The sequence below is a fragment of the Lepidochelys kempii genome, chromosome 9 (assembly GCF_965140265.1).
Source record: "Lepidochelys kempii isolate rLepKem1 chromosome 9, rLepKem1.hap2, whole genome shotgun sequence".
Classification (NCBI taxonomy): Eukaryota; Metazoa; Chordata; order Testudines; family Cheloniidae; genus Lepidochelys; species Lepidochelys kempii.
This window is the reverse complement of record NC_133264.1, coordinates 42,506,745-42,532,511: the sequence shown is the minus strand read 5'-3', so window position 1 is coordinate 42,532,511 and position 25,767 is coordinate 42,506,745. Positions and strand designations below refer to the sequence as shown.

Below are 25,767 nucleotides of genomic sequence, written 5' to 3'. Positions count from 1 at the left end.
AAGGACTCAGCAGGATATCTGGAGATGGGATGGGATGGGTTGGGTTGTGGGGAGTTGAAGGAGGAAGAGATCTCCCCATACAGACTCAACTATCTAGAAACAAACTAACAACAAAACAACAAAAAAGCCCAAATGGTAAAGGGGGCTGTTTTATTTATGTTCCAGGCAGGCTTTGGAGTCAGGGCTATTTAAATCTCCAAGGGAAATAACAGCCATTCCTTCTAGGTAAGAGGGAAAACGTGCAAAGGAAAGATCAAACACAACTGAAACGCAGCAGGACTGCAGCAGAGGAGCGGGGTGGTATCAAGGAAGCCTAAAACGAAGCAAAAGCAGGGACCCGAGCCATCGTAAACATCATTTCCGGGCTCCCCGACTCTACCAGGCCACTACCGCCCAGGGGGGTGGAAGAGGTAAACCGCCTTCGCAAGCAGGATTTCACTTTAAAAGCTCTGTAGCAAAATAAGAAACCCAAACCAGGGCGGGAGGCAATGCACATTTTTTACCGAGCCAGCACGCGCTCTCTGTGCTCCAAGCTCGCTGCTCCGGCTCTGGGGCATAAAATGACCCCACAAGCCCCCTGGCCACCAAGACTAGCAAAGCACAAGGGGGACGGGGGGCTGAAGGGGGAGAAACTCGGGGCTCCCCAGACTCACCATACACAGAGGAAGCAAGCACAGATACATTCTGTAGCACCTTCCCCCCAAACAAGCTGGACTAGGGATGGGTTAGGAACCGGGTAGGCGATGGGAAAACGCATCTGGACACCCAACGCTGCTCATGGCAGGGTGGCGCTGCCCTGCCTGCAGCCCCCAGCGCCGGGCTCACCGTGCATGGGGGCGGGGGGGGCGCGCTGCCCTGCCTGGAGCCCCCAGCGCCAGGCTCAGCGTGCATGGGGGCGGGGGAGGGGGGCGCTGCCCTGCCTGGAGCCCCCAGCGCCAGGCTCAGCGTGCATGGGGGCGGGGGAGGGGGGCGCTGCCCTGCCTGGAGCCCCCAGCGCCAGGCTCAGCGTGCATGGGGGCGGGGGAGGGGGGCGCTGCCCTGCCTGGAGCCCCCAGCGCCAGGCTCAGCGTGCATGGGGGCGGGGGAGGGGGGCGCTGCCCTGCCTGGAGCCCCCAGCGCCAGGCTCAGCGTGCATGGGGGCGGGGGGGGGGGGCGCTGCCCTGCCTGGAGCCCCCAGCGCCAGGCTCAGCGTGCATGGGGGCGGGGGAGGGGGGCGCTGCCCTGCCTGGAGCCCCCAGCGCCAGGCTCAGCGTGCATGGGGGCGGGGGAGGGGGGCGCTGCCCTGCCTGGAGCCCCCAGCGCCAGGCTCAGCGTGCATGGGGGCGGGGGAGGGGGGCGCTGCCCTGCCTGGAGCCCCCAGCGCCAGGCTCAGCGTGCATGGGGGCGGGGGAGGGGGGCGCTGCCCTGCCTGGAGCCCCCAGCGCCAGGCTCACCGTGCATGGGGGCGGGGGAGGGGGGCGCTCCCCTGCCTGGAGCCCCCAGCGCCAGGCTCACCGTGCATGGGGGCGGGGGAGGGGGGCGCTCCCCTGCCTGGAGCCCCCAGCGCCAGGCTCACCGTGCATGGGGGCGGGGGAGGGGGGCGCTCCCCTGCCTGGAGCCCCCAGCGCCAGGCTCACCGTGCATGGGGGGAGCCCCATAGCCCAAGGCACGGGCCGCCCACAGAGCGGCCATCCCGGCTCCCCGGGCACCGCGGCGGCTGGCGGCGGACTGCGCCCTGCTGCTCCCCGGGCCCGGGGCAGAGAGCGCCCCGACTCACCGCGCACGGAGGCAGGAGAATTTCCGAATGGGCCCCATCGCCCTCCGCCGCCTTCTCCGGCTTGAGCCCGGCCGCCGGCTGCGGGAAGCTGATCTTCACCATGGCTCGGCGCTGCGCCCCGGGACAGCCCGCTCGCGCCGCCGCCGCTCACCCCCGGCAGCACCGGCGCAGGCGCCGCAAGCCAGTCCCTGCAAGAGTTAAGGGCCGCTCCGCGCTTCCCCTCCGGGCACCCGCTCCGCGTTGTGAAACTGGCCTCTCTGGGTGGAAACGGCGCCCCTGGATTTGTGGCTCCAGGGGATGGGGGGAGAAGAGGAGCTCCGTGCAACGCACCAGTTACACACCCCTGCAGCCTTTCCCAGCGCGCTGGGTTTGCAGGGCGCCTTTTGCGCTGCAGGAGCTGATCAGACGCATGAAAAAGTTACAGCGTCTGTAACCGCTTAGCCAAGGAACGCTTTATCCCATTCCTCTTTGTGCCCTTTTCTTCCCTCCTACTTACACTCCCCTCCCCTCTGCATACAAATGACAAAGATTTGGATCAGTTACATGGATAAAGTCTTTCCCCTATCATGGCTAGAGTCACACTTGCCCTGAATTAGTCCTAATACAACACACAACAGTGGAAGCTGGGCTTTGTTTTCTCACTTCAGTATTCCAGTTTAAAAACAAAAATTGTCATGCATTTCTTAAACGTATTGGGAAAGCATCCATCACTAACCAGATCCTGGTACCTTTCCTGGCGTTTACTAACGATTTGCCCCAAGAGTAGTTTAACAACTCCAATGAGACCACTCATGGAGTAGGATACTAGTCAATGTAAGAATATCTAATCTAGCCCTAAATGTTAAAATAGTGTAGCAGCTGGCTTAAATTGGCAAACCCAACAGCTGAAAGTTAAGGCTGGAGTTCATACTTGATCACCTCCATTGTTTAGGGATTGCAGAGACTTTTGCATACCAGATGTGCTACATTAATAATAAATAATAAAACTTAGCACTTCTATAACAAAACATCCTAGATTCAAGAGAGACAATGGGGGAGGACACAAACTCTGCCTAACCTTGCTTTTCTCCATGTAAGAGAGAATGCTAGTTGTTCATGGTTTTATGCATTTATTTTACTCTCTTTTCAGGCTTGTAAGTTTAGGAAAAATATTTCTCATGGAGGCATTGTGATCTATGGTATAAATATGCATTAGATAACTCAAAGGTATATACAGACCAGATTCTTCAGATACAGGCTGCACCCCTATATGTGATGCCCCTGATCCCTGTTCCACATAACATCCTCTCCTCATGCGAATCCCCCCTAAAACCAAAAATCAATCCTGTATTGCCTTTGGCCTACAAGAAGTGAGTTAATTTACCATTAATAAATAAGTCTAATGGAACAAACATGATGTGCCCTTAGCATAAATGAGCAAACACTTGATTTTATCAGGGTAAACCTTATCTTTTCGTATTCCTTCCCCTCCATTACACTCACTACTTGTGTCATGTCTAAAATTAGGCCCTCATCCTGCAGTCACTTCACTTGGACCTTAGGTTGCATGGTCTTCAGGGCAGGGACCTCTGCCTTTGTGTGCCTAGGATGCCTTCAGGTGCTGTATAAAAAATACTAACAATGTGCAGCACATATCTTCCTATATTTTGGGGAAAGGGCTTGATTTGACAAGATGTTTAGTAATGTGCACCACTGAAGAGCATACTCAAGCTCTGAATGTTACAAGTTAAAAATCCATTCTTATACATATACAGATGATTACTGCACCAGCCAGTAGTCACATTTCAAACGTCAACTATCTATGAGATTTGTTTTCTAGAACACAACCGCTATTGGACCAGCTTACTCGATATGTAGCACTTGAACCATATTCATACAGGTCTCTGCTCAGGTTTGATAAGATTAGACATCCTCAGAAGGATGATGTGGTATTGGCCTCAGGAAAAAATATGGCAATGTATGGCCCCAATCCTGCAAAGACTTATGCACTGCAAGTAACCACATAAAGTCAAGCCAGTAAAGTTAAACATGTGCATATGTCTTTAAAGGATCACAACTATTCATCTTTTCCTAAGGCAACCACTCAATCAGTTTCATCAGGATGTCTCTAAGAACAGCCATACTAGGTCAGACCAATGGTCCATCTAGCCCAATATCCTGTTTTTCGAGAGTGGCCAATGCCAGGTGCTTCAGAGGGAATGAACAGAACAGGTAATTATTGAGTGAACCATCCCCTGTTGTCCATGCCCAGCTTCTGGCAAACAGAGGCTAGAGACACCCAGTATACAGGGTTACATCCCTGGCGATCTTGGCTTATAGCCATTGATGGACTTTTTCTCCATGAACTTCTGTAGTTCTTTTTTTAACCCAGTTATAGTTTTGGCCTTCAGAACATCCCCTGGCAATGAGTTTCATAGGTTGACTGTGTGTTGTGTAAAGTAGCACTTCCTTTTGTTTGTTTTAAATCTGCTGCCTATTAATTTCATTGGGTGACTTGGTTCTTGTGTTGTGTAAAGGAATAAACAACACTTCCTTTTTCACTTTCCCCGCACCACTCATGATTTTATAGACCTCTGTCATATCCTCCTTTAGTCGTCTCTTTTCCACGCTGAAACATCCCATTTTTAATCTCGCCTCATACAGAAGCTGTTCCATACCCCGAATCATTTTTGTTTCCCTTCTCTGTACCTTTTCCAATTTTAATATCTCTTTTTTGAGATGGGGTGACCAGAACTGCCATTATAGTGAAGGTACCCTTTGTTTTCTGTCTTTTAACCAGTTATTGTTCTCTGAGAGAACCTTCCCTCTTATCCCATGACTGCTTACTTTGCTTAAGAGCCTTTGGTGAGGGACCTTGTCAAAGGCCTTCTGAAAATCTAAGTACACTATATCCACTGGATCCCTCTTGTCAACATGCTAGTTGACCCCCTCAAAGAATTCTAATAGATTGGTGAGGCATGATTTCCCTTTACAAAAGCCATGTTGACTCTTCCCCCCAAAAATGGTGTTCATCTGTGTGTCTGATCATTCTGTTCTTTACTATAGTTTCAACCAATTTGCCTAGCACTGAAGTTAGGCTAATAAGGATCTTTGCAGGATCAACTCCTAAAACAACAGGTGCAGAGGGACAGGTGAATGCAATCATTATTTCTGCCCGTATCAAACTAACAAGTGAAAATGTCAAATACTTCAACCTTCATTTCGTCCATTTTATAAATGTCTTAAAGAGACACTCAACTTGAAACTAATCAGTTTCACCAAACTTAAGACTTTCAGGGAAGTTAACTTGCCTGTATCTACCCCCCACCTCCCAATTTTTTTTTAAATAAAATTGATGTTTCCTCACATGTTGTGTCAGAGTTTCTCATTGGTATGCTGGTCCTCAGGAGCCAGTGGGGGAAGTCTCAGAAGGCCAGGCTACCGTGTTACAAGAGCTCTGCAGTAGATGTAGATCTAGAGCATGGCAGAAGCAGACACAGAAAGAGAAAGTGGTTCTGGGGAAACAGGTGGTTTCTGGGAAAAACCCAGGTTACTGTTTGGACCCAGGGGGTTCGGCAGACTTGGACTCAGATTGCTAGCCTCAGCGGGTGCCGTACCACACTGCTATTTTTACCAGGAGTCTATCTATGCTGGGAATCACACCTCCCAGGTGCAGTGTAGACATATCTGGAATCAGGAGCCTCGTAATGTAGGGTAGAGCAGGGCTCCCCTCTCTGGAAGAAATGTATCTTATCATCCGCCTCTACCTTTAGAGTAGGAGAGATACTGGTAGGAAGAGGAGGCATTGCTAGCCTTTCCTTGTGGTAGGGAAAAAGAGAGCAGCCTGCACTCCAGGCTGCAGAGGAGGGTTGGGAGAAAAACCCTCACCAGTTTTATTTCAGTTTTGTTTAACTGTCAGACTTTGTCACAAGGCAGGACCGGAGCTCATTTAAAGCCAGCTCTGGGCTGCAGCATGCTACAGGCCTACACAAACAACAGGGGGAAACTGATTCATTTCCTAGTGGCTATACTGAAACCATTTGTATACAAAGTGCTGAGTAAAGAACTGCAGATGCTGGCCAGTGTGCTAAATAAAGAAATCAGAAAAAATATACTTTCTAATCTCTTCAGTGGTAGTAACATTTGTTAGTTCAGGGGGGAGGGATAGCTCAGTGGTTTGAGCATTGGCCTGCTAAACCCAGGGTTGTGAGCTCAATCCTTGAGAGGGCCACTTTGGGATCTGGGGCAAAAAAAACATAATTGGGGATTGGTCCCGCTTTAATCAGGGGGTTGGACTAGATGACCTCCTGAGGTCCCTTCCAACCCTGATATTCTAATGATTCTAACAATAGGCTCCCAGCATTTTCAGGTGGAAGTGAGCTTACCCTGCTGTCCCTTATGGGCTATGTCTACACTCTGAGCTAGGGTGTGAGTCCCCTGCTCATGTACACAATTGCACCAGCTCTCACTGAGCAAGGACGAGTCTAAATAATACAGTGGAGCTGGGGTAGCATGAGTAGGGGCAGCAGCAGCATGGCTTAGCCGGGCTGAGTACGTACCCACTGCTACTTATACTCATGTTAGCTCAATGAGAGTATGTGTACACGAGCAGGGGAATCACACTCCTAGCTTGTAGTGTAGACATAGCCTAAGTGTTACATTTATTTTATAATAAATGTGTTATGCACATTTAAAAAAATCTAATGTGATTAATTCTGTGGCTCTCTGGGGCTCCAGCTGATGACAGAGTGACTTTCTGGCTGTGAATAGCTGAATACTGCTGCTTTAGATAATATTTTGGACTAACCCAGTGCTGAACTTCATTTGCAGAAGGAATTGTTGGCAGTGATTAAAACTTGAATCGTAACAATCATAATACTTAGCACTTAGCTACCATTTTACAATTCTGAAACATTATACAGACATTAACTAATGAAACCTCACAACACTCCGGGAGGCAGGTAAATGTATCAGGATCCCTGTTTTAATACACAAAAAGTTTAAGGCCACAGTTTTCCAAAGTAGCCTCCCATTTGGGAGCTCAATTTGAGATATCATGGACCTGGATTTTCAGAGATGCTGTGCACTTAAAGGCCCCAGGCATCTCAAGCTGGACACTCAAAAAAGTCAGCACTTGGGGGAGGGCGGGGGCGGGAAAGGTGAAAATTTTGCCCTAAGTGACCTTGCTGATTCACCCGGGCTTAGAGTTCAGGAATTCCTCTCCCCAGCCCTATGTTCATTCCATTAGGCTGCGCAGTTTGAATAAAATTTCTGACCTTGCCAATAATTTAGCCTTTTGCAATTATTTTGGCCCTGCTGCCATACTAATAAATGCTCTTGTTGATAAAATAACCCCCTGTAGTGGTAACAATGCTGCTTTACTTATCCCCACTCAAGTGATAAAGAAACTATCCAACATGTCTCCTTCTGCCACACAAGAAGTCAGAGATCAAACTCAAAACTCAGGGATCAAAACAAGAATAAAGCTAAATCTCACAAGAAATGCTGATAAATAACAGTGATCGTTCACACAATGCCCTCTGATTTATTTACGGCCAGGCACTAAGAGAACAACCTTCTTATTCATATATTGTTATTAAATATGAATACCACCATTGCACCCAAAGACCCAAATCCAGATCAGGGCTCCACAGCCTAAGGCTCCATACAAACATATATGAAATTATGATTCTTGCCCCATAACACTTACAATCTAAAGCACCAGTCCTCCAATTTTATCCATATGGGGAGAATCTGCCGACATGGATCTGATTGCAGAACTGGGGAGAGAAGTAATGGAGGTTTTATAACATTCACATTTGAGAAGGATGGTGAAAGAATTAAGCATGAGGCTTCTGAATCTAATTAATGAAGTCCTGATAGAATTAGTTTGTTGATTTGCTAGGGAGAAATGTAATGAAAAGTAGCATAATACAGTGTTTTGTTAGCACAAAAACTCCCTATAGTGATAACGTTTCTTTACTTCTTATGCAACCCAAATGCTATCGATAAAGAACAGAGCTACCCTGGCTGCCTCCTGTGTACAATAGTTCATGCTTTTTTTAAACTGACAGGAATGCTGAGCCAATGCATCAGATTGACCGCACTGAAGGGTCGAGTCCCCAGTTCACAGAACAGATACTGTGGCTGAAGCCAATGTTCCCAAATAATCTATCCATTCTCTCTTATGAATAGGGCCCTACCAAATGCACGGCCATGAAAAACACGTCACAGACCATGAAATCTGGTCTCCCCCCCGTGAAATCTGGTCTTTTGTGTGCTTTTACTCTACACTATACAGATTTCATGGGGGGAGACCATTGTTTCTCAAATTGGGGGTCCTGACCCAAAAGGGAGTTGCAGGGGAGGGTCACAAGGTTATTTTAGGGGAGGGGTCACAGTATTGCCACCCTTACTTCTGCGCTGCCTTCAGAGCTGGGCGACTGGAGAGTGGCGGCTGTGGGCCAGGCACCCATCTCTCAAGGCAGTGCCCCCCGCCAGCAGCAGCGCAGAAGTTGGGGTGGCAATACCTTACCATACCATGCCACCCTGACTTCTGCGCTACTGCTGTCAGATCTGGGCGGCTGGAGAGTGGTGGCTGGTGACTGAGGGCCCAGCTCTGAAGGCAGCAGGGCAGAAGTAAGGGTAGCAGTACCACACCAGGCATCCTTACTTCTGCATTGCGGCTGCTGGCAGATCCGGGCTCCTGGCCAGCAGCCACCGTTTTCCAGCTGCCCAGCTCTGAAGACAGCATCTCTGCCAGCAGCAGCGCAGAAGTCAGGGTAGCAGTACTGCAACCCCCCTACAATAACCTTGTGACTCCCCCCCCCCCAACTCCTTTTGGGGTCAGGACCCCTGCAATTACAACACCATGACATTTCAGATTTAAATAGCCAACATCATGAAATTTATTATTTTTAAAATGCTATGACCATGAATTTTGTAGGGCCCTAGTTATGAAGGACTCATGTCTAGGGCTGAGTGGGCAGTTCAGGCTCCTTGCCTCCCCTGCTGGCTCTGTGATAATGTCTGCAATTTGGAAAGACTGAAACCAACAAACTGTGTAAAAGTCCCAAGTTTCCAACACGACAGTGGGGGGAACCACTATGTTGGAAGTTATGGAGTCTGTATCCAGGGCTTAATTTGAGCCGGGGCTGAACCCCAGCACCTCTAGGTGTGGCAGTTCATAGCCCTGGGTTTGCTGCATCCGTTATGAATGTAAAAACATTGCTTAAGCCCCGGCAGCTAATTGCTTGAGCCCCCACACCTCTTTCATTACACATTATGCACTGTCTGCATTATCAGCCTTCTTTCCCCCTGGTTCCTGAATGGAGCCAAAGTCAGTCAGCACGGCTCCACTAGGTTTATTTCATCATTTGTGCGGGTGAGTCAATGGGAATACGCACAGACCCCAAACCAGTTTGCTAGTCAGAAGCTCTTGTGAAGACAGCAGGAACACATATATCATTTCCATCCCACACAGAAATGGTGGTCCAGCTGGAGGTGCTTTCTTCTCAGTTACAGTACAGTGAATTAAAAATAAAACAAAAAACAATCTTCATAGGTCACTGGATGTTTCCCGAGAACAGATTAGGTTCTAAAATCCTTAACTGCTTCAGTTATTTTAAATCAAAGCTTTTTCATTCAATACAATTGACACATGTCCTTCTGATAAACCTCCTCTTTTTTTGTTTATATACCTATATAACTAGCCAAGTCATTTATTTTAAATGTGTTAAGAAAAATCACTCTGGCCATCATATGCCAAGTTTCAGGGTACAGCAATTTTTCATTAAGAAACACACTCCAGCTACAAGCCCACTCGTCTGAGTTTTTTTAAATATAAATGCTGACACAAACTTAACCTAAAGTTGATCAGTAGCATAGTTAAAAAAAAAATGTTCCTTTTCTTGCATGGGAGACCAAGAGGTGTTTCATATAAAAGATCTAACTGAAACCTACCATCATTTCTATTATTCAGTGGCAGGTTTCAGTTTAAAATTGCCACCCCCTTCACTTTATTAAACACCCCCGATACTTTATTAGGCCACAAAACAAAGTTTCTAATCGCCTGTATGCAATTAAGTTGAATCCCAGGAACAATTAACTTGACCGATCTTTCATTAAATACACCAGCATGCTAGCACTTCTGAAGTAATGGATCAGTGGGGACTTTATAAACTTTTATCGAAGAAGCAACCCATTCTTTGGCACTTTTTTAAAATGCACTACCTAATGGAGAAACCAAGGAATCCATCTAAAGGATTAAAGCAGTACAGACAGCATCGGAAAGCAATCTTTAATATATCTTGAACCAGCTTGGGTTTTTGTTTGAGTGGTTGGTTTTTATGGCGTTGTTTTCATAGAGCAACCATACGTATCACAAGGATGGAAGGAAGTGTGAATTTTAGAGCCATTAAATAATTCAGTTTTCCCATTGTATCTCCTACAGTGGCTTCTGCTAAATGCTGCACTGTAAAAATGTGCAGTGCTCAGTAATCAGCTGATTGTATTTATTCATTTTACCTTCCTGTGATATATTGATTACACATTAGCTGGGATAGAAAACCTCTGGGTTCCTGGTAAAGATCCATAATGCACTTTTTAAAGGAGTACACACAGAGATAGAAAGTGCACCCATATCTTTGCTTTGTTCTTTGCAACATACATACCTGTAATTAACTTGTTTAATTGGAAGAGACAGGGAAATTACCTGTAATTTAAGTATATCATCAAATATAGAATATAATTTCACTCTTAAATGACACCCTATTAGATTTCATAACCAGGGAGCATACTCATAGTTTAATTGCCCTAGATTCATCAATTTGCCTCCCCAGTGGGTGGCACAAGCCTGACCGTGCTGAGATAGTACGGTGACCCCAAAAGCTCCATTCTTTTGTGCTTCCTACCTTTGGTTCAGAAATGGAACTGATGGTTAGACACAGTAGAAGGCACAGAGTGGGGATCTATTAGCATTACATACTTAGGAGAAAATTACATACCTGTTATTCTTAAAGGGTAAGAATAAATAAAGTCTAACTCCTGGAGACTGAAAAGCTGGAGCCTGGTTGCATTGATCTTCTACACTGCTAGATACTGGTCTCCAAATGAATGTGCCCTTAATCATCATGGACTTTTGAATGCTAGGAACATCAAGGTTTGGAATATGACCACTTCAGCTGCCCATAAAAAGGGCTGGATAATTTTATGAGAATATGGAAGTTTGTACTGATATTTTATACACAACCATACATGTGCACTTGTAGTTAGTGAAGACAATGCCAATCATATCTCATACTACAGGTCGTAAGATGATCACCTGTATGGGATCAGAAAGAACTTTCTCCACTATGTACAACATTGTAGAGTTGACCAGATGCATTATATTGAGGCCAGGCCGTGAACTCAATTTTTTTGGAGCAGCATATACAAGACTTGCTACACAATGGTGTGATCCAATATAGCATTTCCTGATTTCCTTTTCTTTTTTGTTGTATTTGTTCTTTTATCAAGCTGGCTACTGGTGAGGGACAGCAGCATTGCAATTCTGCTTTAGGGCTGCTATGAGTGAAAGTGACTAAGCTCCGCATGGGTAAAATGCTTCCTTACAGAACACCTACCCTGAAGAGAGCAGGTGCACGAAACAGAATATCAACAACAACTCTCCAGCAATTTTTAGTTGGGGAGGAAAGATCAATCCCATCGAGCCTGCAGCAGGTGATGTGCTGATTTCCACAACCCTGGGATAGGTACTATAGTGTTTTTACAACAGGGATGAACCCAAAAATGAGTTTGCTCCCCTTCACCGAATGGCAGATCCTGAGGAATGTCTCCAGATTTTGTACTGCACTCAGGAGGGCTCATTCTGACATGGCAGGAAGTGGACATTTAAGTCCTCATTACAGCTATTAGTGGAAGTGAAGGACTATTACAGGACACCACACCAGTAGTTACTAACACACTGTAAGGGTGGAGCAGGAATCCCTAAAACCCCTCTAGCTACCTACAGCTGTAACTAGTGTCAATTCATTGATCAAACATTTATAGGATTTAGGACTGTTATTTCCCCGCTCACCACAACTGGGGGTTTAAACACACAGGCCTTTTTGCCTTCCTTCAAGTGTTTCCCTATACTGCAACCTAATGCTGAAAACACACCCTACATGCGATTGTGATCATTGACATCCTGGCCAGCCTTTCGGAGATGTGATGTCTGTTTTACCCTACTAACAATGAGAGCTGAACAATCGTCTGAGCATCCTCTCACTCTGTCACCGTCCTGTGGGGGAAATGACTCAGTGAGCAATCTTTTCATTCAGACACTTGGAAAATTGCCTTTATCTTGTTTAAAGTACCGAAAGCTACTGAAAATTGGATCACTCAGGAATAATCATCAGTCCCTAAGTGCATTCTCCTAGCAATGTGCAGCATTCTCTCCATACTCCTCAGGCACCTAATTAATAGTCAATAAGATCTCTGTATTTCATGGTTGACACAAAGCTTCCAGGGCAAAGGAGAGTCACATTTATTTATATTGTGAGCACATATCACAAAAATTCAAAGAAGCTACAACCAGCAGTTAGCAGAAATCAATCTAGCCCCTATCCTTTAAGTGTCTCTTTGCTGGCAGCCCAAATTGAATAAAATCCAGAGCACACAAATTCAACTGCATCCTAAAAATCACCAAATACTCATTTGGGTGGGACACATGGAATGAATGCCAGAACCAAGGGACCTTCACCAAGAATACCTGTCACTCACCCTCTTAAGTAGTTCACTCCTGAAGACAGCCAGCAAGAGCATTCTCCAGGACGCAACTGCATCTACGAGTTGAAGAGGGAACAAGGGGCTCTGAAATTGTTGGTTCCCAAGTCACGGTAGATTATAACTACTTCCTCCACCAATAATGATGCTGTGCCATCTTTGAATGACCAGACATTCCCTTCGCTCTGCACTCTCTTTCATGCCACCATTAAGCATGGAACAGTCTTCCCCAAACAGGACTGGAAAAATCTCTGTGCTTCCCTCCTTCAAATCCCTTCTAGAGACCCAGTGATCCCCCTATGGGGAACTGGCCAACTGATAGGGTTCATAGGTATAATTGCCAGGGGAGCGGGGGTGGGGGACATGATAAAATGTATTGTGATAACTCACCATGCAGTTTTCCTATGTAGCTTCTTTCTTCAAAAAAAGGAAACTTACAAGACATGTACCTATCACAATGCTAACTATTTTTATGTACGTTGTATCGTGATCCTTTTGTTAGTTTTTCTCCTTAGGTCTTTTTAGACTTCAGGCTCTTTGGGGCAGAAGCTGCCCTGTGGCATGTTCATAGAACACCTAATATAATGCATAGCGGGATTTGGGGTGAGGTCTGGAAAGAAACCATGGGTGGAGTGTAGATCACATGTGAAAAAAGCTTGAGAGCCACTGCACTAGAGTATGGTAGCTACAGGGAAAGTAGCTATGGCGGTATCTACTCCCACCAATACCACGTATGCAAGCTAATTGAACTGAATGAAGATTTAGACATTTGAGTCTATTGAAAGTTGTGGCACAGTGCAAGGCACGTTAGAGACCTGCCAGCATACATTAATATTCAGATATACAGCGGTGTTTACAAACACTTTCACCTGGCACACCGATTAAAGCCAAATTGTCATCCAAAAACTCAAAGGGGCATTCCTCCAGGAGAGCTTTGTTGGGGGGAAAAAAGGTTTCAAGATTTTTTTTTTTGTCTATAATGGTAATTACTTATCACTCTCCTTGTTCTCAAGCAGCTGAACTATTTGTTATACAAACTTTAAAAAAAAATCCTTGTAGGCAAATGCCAAATCTAGGAAACTTCTCCCTGATAAGTGAACATTTCGGAAAACCGAGAGAAACTCAAAAAGGGATTAAGAATAATGGAAACACTCATGCAACCTTAACTATGAGAGTCATTAACACGCCCCTTATTTCTGTTATTTAATATCAAAGATTGTATACAAATGAGAGGAGTGTTCTGAAACTAGGATCTGTAATTGCAAGATGGACTTATTTTCCAGAGGGAGAGAGGACAAATCTTGCAGACAGCCTCTTCAGGTCCTGATGCTCTGCAGAATTCAGTCTTCAGGGATAATCTTCTAGGGCTCCATCGGCAGCCAGAAGATCTTGTATACTAATAAAGACTCCTTTCAATGCAGCACAGTCTCCATCATAAATAGGCTTGGCAGAATCCAATGTTTATGTTTTTATCATTTTGACGGGTAATATCAATGTTTATTTTTAAGCTATTTTATTTTTATCTATTTAAATGGCCAGTTGTAGAAAATCATGCGAGGGATCAGACAATAATTATGTAATGACAGTAGCCTTTGAGATTCAAAAAGTTAAAGCTTGATAACCATTAAAATACAAATTGTCAGCATCGCATATCAAAATATACAAAGTAAATATCCTTCAGTGAAACTCTACTAAGTTCTCAAGCAGCATTTTTCTTACTTTGTCTCCCTGAAATTTTTGATTATCATAGATGGAAATATTTTTTTGTTGGGGGTGGTGTGTATTTGGTGAAATTGACATTTACTGACAAAAATCTAATCTTTCCAAGCCTAATAATAAAGACAAGCTGTGGGAGGACGGGAGAGAACACTGGAATCCTTCTCGGCACAATCTGTTGCCAACCTGTGTTTTAAGATGGCTGGCCCAAGCTCTATGACATATTGGTAATCCCTTATTGAACGGAAGGGATAGTTTCATAGTTAAATCATCAGGTCAAGTGGAATAATGCCACAGTAATTAGTAGCCAGAAGTGCCAATATACAAGCACTGAAAAAGCAATTCAATATGCTCTGTTTCAGCTAATTGCATGAGTTCTAAGTGTCAGTGGATGAAACAAACAGCAATAGGCAGCTGTGTTGCATTTCTGTGCAAAAGAAATGTATTTTACAGTTATTTTATTTAGCATGTGCATCATCATCTAGCCAAGCAATGGCATCTTCAGTGGCGTGATGCAGTTCTTCTAGGCCACCGGTGAACGTAGTCAGCAGCTGCACAAAGGGAGGTCACAAAGGCCTCAGAGATACCGGTTGGCTGCACAGAGACCGTATCCGGTCCGGAACCTGTTCAACAGGGACCATTGGCGACGGGGCAGGTCAAAACTAGGCGGGCAGATTGTGGGGTCGGCGACGAGGGACTGGTTGGGGATTATAATGGATTCCATTCCTCTCGCCAGAGGGTTTCCACCCTAACATCCTCGCGTGGTGGATGAGACCATAATGGGTGACAGCAAACGTGCAGCTGGTGGTTTTAAAAGGTCATTGTGCAGCGGCAGGCTTGAGTTGGCGCGTACTTTCTCCAGTAACTCGCCAGTGACAACCTCTCATCTGATATGAGGAGGAGCAATATTGGTCAGACCTGGGAGCCATGGGAGTAGAGTCGGATGCAGGGTGCCAGAGATGATGTGCATGGCAGCATGTAACTGCGTATGCACCAGTTTGCTGTGTGACGATTGGCTCCATGTTTTACAGTGCACAGTTTGAAATCAAATTGTCTGGAATAAAACCTTTCATTATGGGCTTATTTGACCTTTCCTGTAAATATTTTAAAAGTACGGTAGGTGGTTTAATTTGATTATACAGAGGAGATTTAAACACCTTTCTTGTAACTTCAATGCTTTCTGTTTCTTAAAATTCATATTTAATGAGTAATGCCATTTTCAGGTTACTATAGCAGCAAGTTCCATTGCCTAGGTGACAGAGCACTTATGATGTCAACTCTATCCCATCCCCGACAGTATGCACATTATTTAATTTAAATTTCATAATTGATTGTCTTCAGAAGCAGATGTGTAGTTACAGATCATGGACAATCTCAATCAAAAGTGAACTTTCCTGATATCACGCAGTTTAATATGTTTAGAAAGGATATTTTTAGTACAGTACCTATTAAAAGTCTGGACATTTTGGATATCTTTAGCCAATTTGGTACTAATCACAGCAGCAATTAGTAGAAAATTCAAATAGCAATGAGGCAAAGATCCCAATGACTAAAGAGAATGCTTTAAAGGGTGGAGATGTGTCTCAAGATATCTTATCTGGTTGTGGCACCTTCGGCTTCTTGTTATGCATCCCAAATCTGTTCCAAACACTGCAGACCTTCCTTTGGGAAAAGGCTTGGTTAGAGACTGAAGTCCCATGATCTCTCTCCAAACGGTACAATTTACAAAAGCTGCAGACTTTTCAGCATGCAGCTCCCATGGTCAACATGATAAACTTTTAAGTTACTATAGTGTGTCCCTGTGATATGGATTGTTGTACGGCGTGAACTAGTCCTAACCAAACCTTTGACTTTTACTAGCAGTATTTTCAGGGTTCTCAGTGACATATACTGTGCAGTTTATTATATAAGCTGTACCACTACTTTCACGTTTGTGTATCAGAATAAAGATGCCCATGCTGACCTATAAATCCTTTTACAATCTTGATCCAGGCAGCTCACCCTCTGATTTGGTTGTTTTTAATGCTCACCTACAAGAGCCAGTCAAGATCTGGTGCAGCTTGTTTAACATTTGCCAAAGGGAGAATCTTTTTGGTAATCTTCTCCTCCAACAATCTCACAGGAGTTGCCACTTACATGCTTTTAAAGTGCCCTGTAAATTAAAATTTAAAAATGTATTTGTACTCTTTCCTTTATTAAACGTGTTTACGGAAAGTTTTGGTTTTCTGAAGTTTTATTAAAATTAGAAATTCAGGCCTATTCTGCTTTCCCTGGAAGATTCTGTGGATGATCAAAGAACCTATAGTCTGATAACTGACAGGCCATCTAAATGAAACCTAAGTGATTTTAATAATGGTTTTAGCCAGACTCAGTATTTTAGTCAGACTAATATTTTTTGGACAGACTGTTTACAAATTTTTGTAATTTTTGCTAATGCCTATATAACTCAAATGTCTGAAAAGCACTTGGGAGAAAAGGTGTCTTTGTAAAAAAATATAACATCCCACCTCTTAGATTAAAGGCTTATGTCTGAGATTCCCAACGAAGTCCTTCACCAAAAGCAAGGAAAACAGTAATGACTTTCCTGATATTTTCCATTGATTTGGGGTTGGGAGGCTTTTTGTTGTTTTTAAGGGCAGAAAAAAACATTTTGGTTAATGAAAAATATTCCAGCTGCTCTTTTATGCCATAAAGAAGCTAAAAAGAGCACAAATCCATTCCTCCTCATTAAAATAAAAAGCAATGGCTCATTTATTTTCCATTTTGCTTTAAACACCTAGCCAGCATTGCAGTTTTCACTCTTATTCTACCTCTTCTGTGCCGCACCTGATGAGGAGACATAGGAGCTGAAATTTCTCTGTTAAATGTTTCCTTTACCCTTTCAATACAGCCCTCTTATTCAGACTCAGGAGAGCACTCTGACCTTTAAACACCACTTCTTCCTCTTGCCATGCATGCATACTTGAAGTCCTGGTCTCTCCTTGATTATTCTCTTCTAAATGGTAAGGGATTTTTGACTTATATTATCTAGGCAGAAATGCAAAAATGCCTAGGTTCTCTTTGAGCAAATTCTCTACTCTTTGACTGTACACCCAGGTTACAGACTGGTCAAGATCCGGAGCCAGTGTAAATTGTCTTAGCTTCATTGACATCAATGGCTGTCTCTCCCATTTGCAAACGAAAGTGGTGTTTATTGCCAAGTCTTTGTTCTGAGATTTCCCACAAAGAGAAATAAATATATATATGACAGGTTTCAGAGTAGCAGCCATGTTAGTCTGTATCTGTAAAAAGAAAAGGAGTACTTGTGGCACATTGGAGACTAACAAATTTATTAGAGCATAAGCTTTCGTGAGCTACAGCTCACTTCATCGGATGCATACAGTGGCTGTATACTGTAGCTCACGAAAGCTTATGCTCTAATAAATTTGTTAGTCTCTAAGGTGCCACAAGTCCTCCTTTTCTTTTTACAAATATATATATATATATTTCCCTTTGTGGGAAATATACACACACACAGCATAGCTTTGTCTATATATAGATCAATATATGGCAAATGGTCATTTTGAATTTTTCCAGTGGATTGAACCAAAGAGAACAGGATGAGTGTGTCTCTGTAACTAATAGGCCAAGGAACCCTCTGCATTTTGCGTGAAAGAATGTCTGTAATCAGTAACTGTAACATTCCTCTTAAGCCAGAAGATTTCATACCCAAGATCAGCATGTTCTTCTAGGGAACAGACTGACTTTAATTAATTTAACTGAATTTTAAACCACAAGTGTAATTAAAATGTGTAACTTTGTTAGGTGAAACATTCAGAACTTGTGAGGCTAAGCAATGCTGCACTCAGTGCAAAGATAAACAAGATAACTCTTTGCACTTGGATCGCCCCCTGGATTAAAATTATTTTAATTCTCTGCTAGTTTTATTAAATATTTAGAAGTCAATCGAAACCTTGATTTACAGTTCATCTTAACCAGAAATTCAAGAACCTGTAAAAGCTGTAGCAATACAAATCTAGACATTTTGTTTTATTGGTATCATGTCTGGGGCCTTAACCCTTAGGTGCTACTGAAATATGATAGGAATATTCAACAGCAACAAAAATACTACCAGCCAAGTTCTCAGCAAGTATTCCCGGAGGAACACTGCTGGACAAAACAGGCTCCCTCTATCCTATATCTAAGCTCTGTGGAAGCTTTAAAATTGAATTTGCAACAGAGGGCAGCATTTCAGAAACAAAATTGCATTAATTCCATTTGGTTTGTCTTCGATATGGCCCCTGCCTAACGACTCAATCTGCAAGGTACTGAGTGCTTTCAACGCCTGAACTATGGGAGTTGAGACTACTCAGCCCTTCACAGGATTGCACCCTAATCAAGTACATGTTGTTTCAACTTTCATTCTTATCCTCCTCCACAGTAAGATTGGACAGCAGCTCATCTACTGAAAACTAAATGAATTGGAAGTATACCTTTAAGACAGAGTAAGCCAAGAAGAATCTATTTGTAGTCTGAAAGGTCAAGGTCCAGTCATGATAAAGTCCAATAGACAGGGATAGAACCTTCATATTTCATGGAATGACAAACAAGAGGAGGAATTTTATTCAGCTGCTATTTTGGTGCTGAAGAGTTGTAGCACAAAAAACTCCACAGAACATAACATAATTCCTCAAATACAGCATCAAAGGTGACCCATAAAGGAAGAGAAACAAAAACTTGGACTTGTGCCATTTTTGCTTCTTTGTGATTTATACAGCGGGCACAAAAGGTTTTTCTTTCCAAAAAGTCTCTTTCCCCCCATCTTCTTGTCTTTCATCTTCGAAATGCAAACAATGTCTACAACGGAAAACTCTAGCTAAGGCAAGAGTGTCAAACACACAGCAAAAGCTGAGATTGAGAATGTGTGCCACCACTCTGTATAGATCAAGGCTGCTGCGTGTCGTTGTAGCAAATTGTATATTGTACTCGCAGGGCTGTCAATTTAAAATATTAGTACATTGGGACATTTTAATCCACAAAACACTGGGGAGCGGGTTATTGAAGACAAATGTGGCAAAAATGTAACATCTTTAGAGTAATGTGCTCTAATAAAAGAAATGATGCCCTCCAGAAATTCATATTCATCCTTTGGCAAAGGCTTGCAACCCTCTGGGTTTGGGATAAAGCTACAAATAAATAAAAATCTCCTTTCCATTGCCTCTTACAATGGCATTACACTAATTTACACTGGCTGATAGTCTGATCCATAGTCAGACATTCATTGTGGTCTGGCTTGTGAATAATACTTCCAGGCCTGCCTAGTGGAAATGGTCCGTCTCTCTCTCTCTCTCTCTCTCTCTCTCTCTCAAGGAAATAAAGAATTATTTTCTTATCCATTAGTAGCTCCTAGACTATTGGAGGAAACAAATTGCCAGAGTGGGAGGACTGTTTACAGACAATCCAAAGTTAACATCATGGAAAAAATATCAAATATGTATGAAGCAAAATAAAGTAGAAACAGCAATAAGGTTTTCATGTGTATATTTATCTGCTGAAAACACTGCACCTGTAAAGTTTCTTTGAATACTAATAGGTATGACAGGTTTTTTAATGCGCTAATGTGGGTTAAGTCAGACTTGTCTGAGTTTTCAGTGGAAGATCTAGAAGCATGGAGCTCTAGGTTGCATAGGGAATTGCATCCTGTAATTATTGTTAGCCTGAAATATACCTGTAACTGGAGACTGTGCACTGAGTTATATGTTTCCCTAAATGAAAATGACAAGTTTACGTTTGTAGGGCCAGATCCTCAGCTGCAAAACTGCTGTAAAAGTCAATGAAACAACACTGATATACCCCATCTTCCACAGCAGCTGAGGGGATTGGGTCACAAGGGCCCAGCATGGGGCCCTGGGAAGAGCATTGTGTTAAAAACAGCTGTTGTACATGAAAGACTGATGTTTACATCATGGGCCTCTCTGCTCTTTCTGCACCTGCCAGCACTCTGAAATGGTGTCAGGACTGGCTGGTTCCCCTTTGCAGAGAGTGGAGAGGGAAGGAAGAGAGAGAAAGGAAACTCCTTGTCCCTGAGAGAGGGCTTGTTTCCTCATTCCAAATGCTGGAGCAGACCACAGGATAGTCTGGCCTGAGAGGGTATGTCTACACTGCAATTAGACACCCATGACTGGCCTATGCCAGCTGACTCGGGCTCACAGAGTGCAGGCAAGGGGCTGTTTAATTGCGGCGTAGACAGCTAAATTTCTGAATTGTTTTTACTTTTTCACTGCAAAAAAATAGCTATGTTAAAGGACTGTTAAAGTTGCACAAGCAAAACACTCAAAAGTTAGGAAATGCCAGAATCAAGGTTCCCTGTGCAACTTTAGCACCCACCCACACATCTATGCATGATGATGACAGATTTCACCCAGCATAACATAGGAAGCCTGTGGCAGAGCCAGGAATAGAACTGTGCTTCCCTGGGAGCCCAGGCAGTGCCTTAACATACGAGAACATCCTTTCTCTTCATGTATTGCTCTCCCTCACTGGCTGCCTGCGCTAGCCAGTCTGTGGAATGATGCAATGGAGGAAAAGCTAGGGGGACAGAAGGGAGGAACAGACTAAAAGAATAGTGGCTCAATGGAAGACTAATTGGGATGAGGAAAGAAGGGTGGACACTTATCTGTTGCCTTTTTATCCCCATTCTTTTCCCCCTTGATATCCTTTTCCTCCACGGAGATTGACAGGTCACAGGCCAGTTTCAATTTGATCAGACCGGTGGGAAAACTTAACACAGACTACACCCCCAAACATACTGCCATGGCTCTTGCCTCCAAGTGTTTTCCTCAGATTGTTAGGTGAGTCTCCCTGAGTAAATTTTTCTTTCTTAGTTTAATGAGATATTCAGTCTCAATTAATAATTACTTTTAGGCACTTTGGGCAAAACTTAGCTAGGAAGATACAAACAAGAAATTCACAGACATAACTAAAGGACATACTTTCTGAGTATTTAAATTAATATAACCTAGTTGTCACTGTGACAGGATGGAAATACACATATAAGAGAGCTCTTGTTACTTTACAATGAAAGCTGATGTCGAGGTGGATGCTTTCAATTCTTTTTAACAATTTGCAATGACTTCCCTACCCTAGTCTAGATAGAAAAAAAAAGGTGTTTTTTAAAATCAAGTTAATTAGCAGGACATGAAACATTGCTTTGCATCTAATCCATCTTAATACACTTTAAAATGAAATTAAGCAAAATCACAAAACAGATGAGAAGTGGGGCAGTCCTCAGAGCTTCAGTTATTATTCGTGGCTGCTTGTTGGGTCTCCCACCCCACCCCCCAACACTGTTGGGTAAAGCCCAATCCTTACTCACCCAAGCCACACTCACAAATTGTTTGACCTGGTAGTGGTCAAGTGGGTGCAGATGAGGCCTCTCAGCTCGACTGCTGTTGACAGTTCTGATGTGTTTCTGCCAAATCTGTTCTGGCCTGCCAATTACTGTTGCGGACTGCTCTGTCCACTGATGTTAGCTGTATCTGATCTGTTACTATCTGACTAGGTCTTCCCTGGCCCACAGTGGAAGCTTATACAGGGTAAACTCAAATTCTTCACCCTCTATAACACTGATAGAGAGATATGCACAGCTGTGTGCCCACCCTGCCCCCCGGTATTAATACATACTCTGGGTTAATTAATAAGTAAAAAGTGATTTTATTAAACACAGAAATTAGGATTTAAGTGGTTCCAAGTAGTAACAGAACAAAGCGAATTACCAAGCAAAATAAAATGAAACACACAAGTTTAAGTCTAGTACAGTAAGAAAACTGAATACAGATAAAATCTCACCTTCAGATGTTTCAATAAGCTTCCTTTTAGAGACTAGTCTCCTTCTAGTCTGGGTCCAGCAATCACTCACACCCCATGTAATTATTGTCCTTTGTTCCAGTTTCTTTCAGGTATACATGGGGGTGAAGAGGCTCTCTCTTGAGCCAGCTGATGACAAAATGGAAGGGTCTCCCAGGGGTTTAAATAGACTTTCTCTTGTGGGTGGAGAACCCCTCCTCTCTCCTATGCAAAGTCCAGCTCCAAGATGGAGTTTTGGAGTCACATGGGCAAGTCACATGTTCATGCATGACTCAGTTTTTATAGGCAGCAGCCATTGTCCACATGCTACCTTGAATGTCCTCATGTAGACTTCTTATGTGGATTGGAGCTTTCCAATATCCATTGTGCATTGATTGCTTCTTGATTGGGCACTTAACTTGCAAATTCCATTCTAAAGAAGCTGATCAAATGCCTTACTAAGGTTATTTAAAAGCAAGCAACTATACAGCCAATATTCATAACTTTGAATACAACAATGACACATGCATACAAATAGGATGAATATATTCAGTAGATCATAACCTTTACATAGATGTGTTACATGGCATATGTAGCATCAAACATATTCCAGTTATGTCACATATACATTCATAAGCATATTTCCATAAAGCCTTATGGGGTGCACCGTCACAACCCCATTCTCCCCAACCTAAATGTGAGCCCTGTACTCCCCCTGCCTCAACACTTCCCACCTTATTGAGTCATACCCCCCACCTGCAGAAAACACTGAAGTGGAGGCTGTTGGGTTGGCTTCAAGGGGCTCTTGACCCTCTTCTGCTCCTTCCCAGGCACAGGAAGAGTGGAAAGGAGCGAAACTGCTCCCTCTCCACTTATGAGAAGAGCACCCCTGAGCAGCTAGGCTCATTAGCTCCCTCTGAGCCCCACCCTCTAATTGACAGAAGGGGGTCAGAGAGCTGGAGGAGCATGACCTGGGGCAGGGAACTCCATCCATCCCTTCGGGGGATGCCTGGGCCTGGGGCCAGGATAGCCCTGTGCAGAGGTGTGAGGGCGGAGCTGACCCTGGCCACCACATCTCTTCCTGCACGGAACCAGGCCATCCCCTGCTGTCCCAGCATAGCCACCCACCCCACCTCTTCCTTCAGGACTAGGCCATCCCATGCTAGCCCAGCCCGCCTCTACTTTCAAGGGCCGGGCCATCACCCATTGTGCCCCAACACTGAGCCCATCCTGCATCTTCCTTCAGGGCCATGCCATTCCCTGCTGTGCCCCACTGCTTCCTTAATTGCAGTCCTTGATTCGTCTGGACAATGATGATGATGATGGATTCTGGAGATTGTCCTTTGCTGGCTGTCCTTGGGGGTCAAGCGTTACAGCTGTTGTAACTGTGCCCTGAAAAATCAAAAAGCTAAGTGCTGTAGCCAAGGATAAAAGGTATCAAGTGTAGTTAGGGTATAGAGGTAAAATATAAGAATTAATGTTTTAACACAGGGCCTACAGGGCTCAGGCTTGTAAAATATTTACCATAGCCAAATTAGCATTTCCGATAAATTAGCTTTATTGCAAAGATAAATTAACATAAGTAAGTTAATAATTAAACCTGCTGAGCTGGTGTCTATGTCCGTGATATGCTGATGTTTTGAAAATATCAGCTAAGTTTGGATAATAATGTCTATTAGAGATCAGTAGACACCACAACATGACTAGCTGGGGTGAACTGTCAGAGACTTTCTTATCTGTTACTGTGGTGATAAGGTGACATAATCGTTAATGAGTAGAAGAGAAATAACAAGTTAGCCTATGAAAAATGGGGCACCCAAAAAGGAGTGAGGTGTGGAGGTTCAAATAAGGAAAAGAAATTAAAACTTCATAAATATGGATGAGCCCCAGCTAGTGTCAGTGTAACACATTATAAAAGCTGTATCCTGGCCTGCATGCCTTGGTGGGGGAGACACCATGATGATGACCACTGGCGGTGCTGACCATGGTGAGGATAATGATGAACACATCAGGTTTTTCCACAAGGCATGCAGTAAATAATGCAAACACAGGGGAACTCGGTTTATCTCATGCAACTGGGACCGGGGCCAGATTGGATAATCAAAAATTCAGATAATCAGCAGAATGGGCAGAGAGGTTATTTTAAGTTGTGGAGTTGCTTTGAAACTAGCTGACCCTCCCAGGCAGCAGGGCTCGGGCTGCAGCTTGTAACTTCGCTTCACGGCTCCCTGTGGCTTGGGGTCCTGGGCAATTGCAACAAAAAGGATGAGAAACACTGTTCCTGTTTGTGCACTGGTGGTTCGGTTACTACAGAGAGCCGAATAACGGAGGCTCGGATAAGCGGGGTTCTACTGTACTAAAATAAAAGGGATAACTGGTGCAAACACACAGGTGGGGCTACAATTACACATCACAGATGAAATCATAATTACACTTTCACCTCAAATTTCAAGTAAGGGCATGGAAAAGGGGTCTTTTCCCTTCTCCTCTCCAAATATACATTATGGGCTAAATTTTGTCTTGGCCTCCATCAATAAAGAGAAGAAAGTTGCTCCAGAATTAGCACATCTCCAGAAACATGGGCCAGTGGAGACTCGTTTCTATTTACAATAGTATAGGACACAGCTGAAGCCCATCTGCACCTGTTCTTCACCAGTGCTGAGCAGCAGAGAGAGAAAGGGAAAGCCCTGGCAAAAATATATATATTACCCCTACCAGGCTCCTTCAGCACAAACCCTGCACGACTTAATCCATCTAGAAGGTCGAATATGTCAGTCCAGAAAACCAAAGCTGCTTCTTTTCCTCTCCATCCTCCCTGCCAACTTGTAAGATCCTGGCTAATTTGGAGCAGTTTATTGGACTAAGCATCCCATCGTACCGATAGGGGCTGATCCAGCTCTTCTTGAAGTCAATGGAAAGACCTGGATCTTACCTTCAAATTGTGTTACAAGAATGTGAAGCACTTCCAGGAATTAACATTATACCTTAAAACTTAATGGTATTTCTGCTGTATTTGTATGAGAGAGGATTTTCAAATGTTCACTGGTCTGTCACCGCAGTACTATTTTTCTTAAAATGTACCAGAACAGATACTGCACGTTAAGTACTAGTCACATGCCAAATTCCATGTTTCAAGATTCAGTTGTTTTGAGAAAAGGAGGACTTGTGGCACCTTAGAGACTAACCCATTTATCTGAGCATGAGCTTTCGTGAGCTACAGCTCACTTCATCGGATGCATTCAGTTGTTTGGAGTGATTCCAAACATATACAAGTCACAATAATGAACAGGAAATGTATTTTCTCCTTTTCATAACTAAAAGGTCAAAATGTCTTTTTGCTCAAACTTTCCAAAATATTCACCTCTGTACAAAGATCAAATATCGAAAATGTATGCCCCAAAGGTAAATATTTTAGTAAGTTATGGCCTTTGAAAATGCTGTGTTAGCAAGGAAATGATTTGCAACCTTAACTATGACATTTACTTGCTTTTGTTTTTTAAAAAGTAATATGCACCCCAGTTCTTAGGAACACTCATACCTGTATCTGTTTAGGGATGGGCCTGGGCCACAAAGTTTAGATCTGGATCTGAACTTGTTTGGGTTGTTCCAATTCAGGATTTTGGGTCAGTATCCATCTCTAATTTCAGTATGTGAATGAGTCTGTTCTCTTTCAGGAAGTGATGCCATTTTGATGATACTGCAAAGAAAGGATTCTATGTAACTGA

At 43.8% G+C, this 25,767-nt stretch overlaps 1 protein-coding gene across 1 annotated transcript in view; it reads right to left on the bottom strand.

Annotated features, from left to right (window-relative positions):
* The window catches only part of ITM2C (integral membrane protein 2C), a 46,502-nt gene extending 44,303 nt beyond the window's left edge, over nucleotides 1-2,199 (bottom strand). The window contains exon 1 of the mRNA XM_073360028.1: nucleotides 1,757-2,199. Within this exon, the coding sequence (XP_073216129.1) occupies nucleotides 1,757-1,858 (102 nt within the window). The 5' untranslated portion in view covers nucleotides 1,859-2,199. The remainder of the gene's footprint in view (nucleotides 1-1,756) is intronic.
* Nucleotides 2,200-25,767: the final 23,568 nt, after the last annotated feature.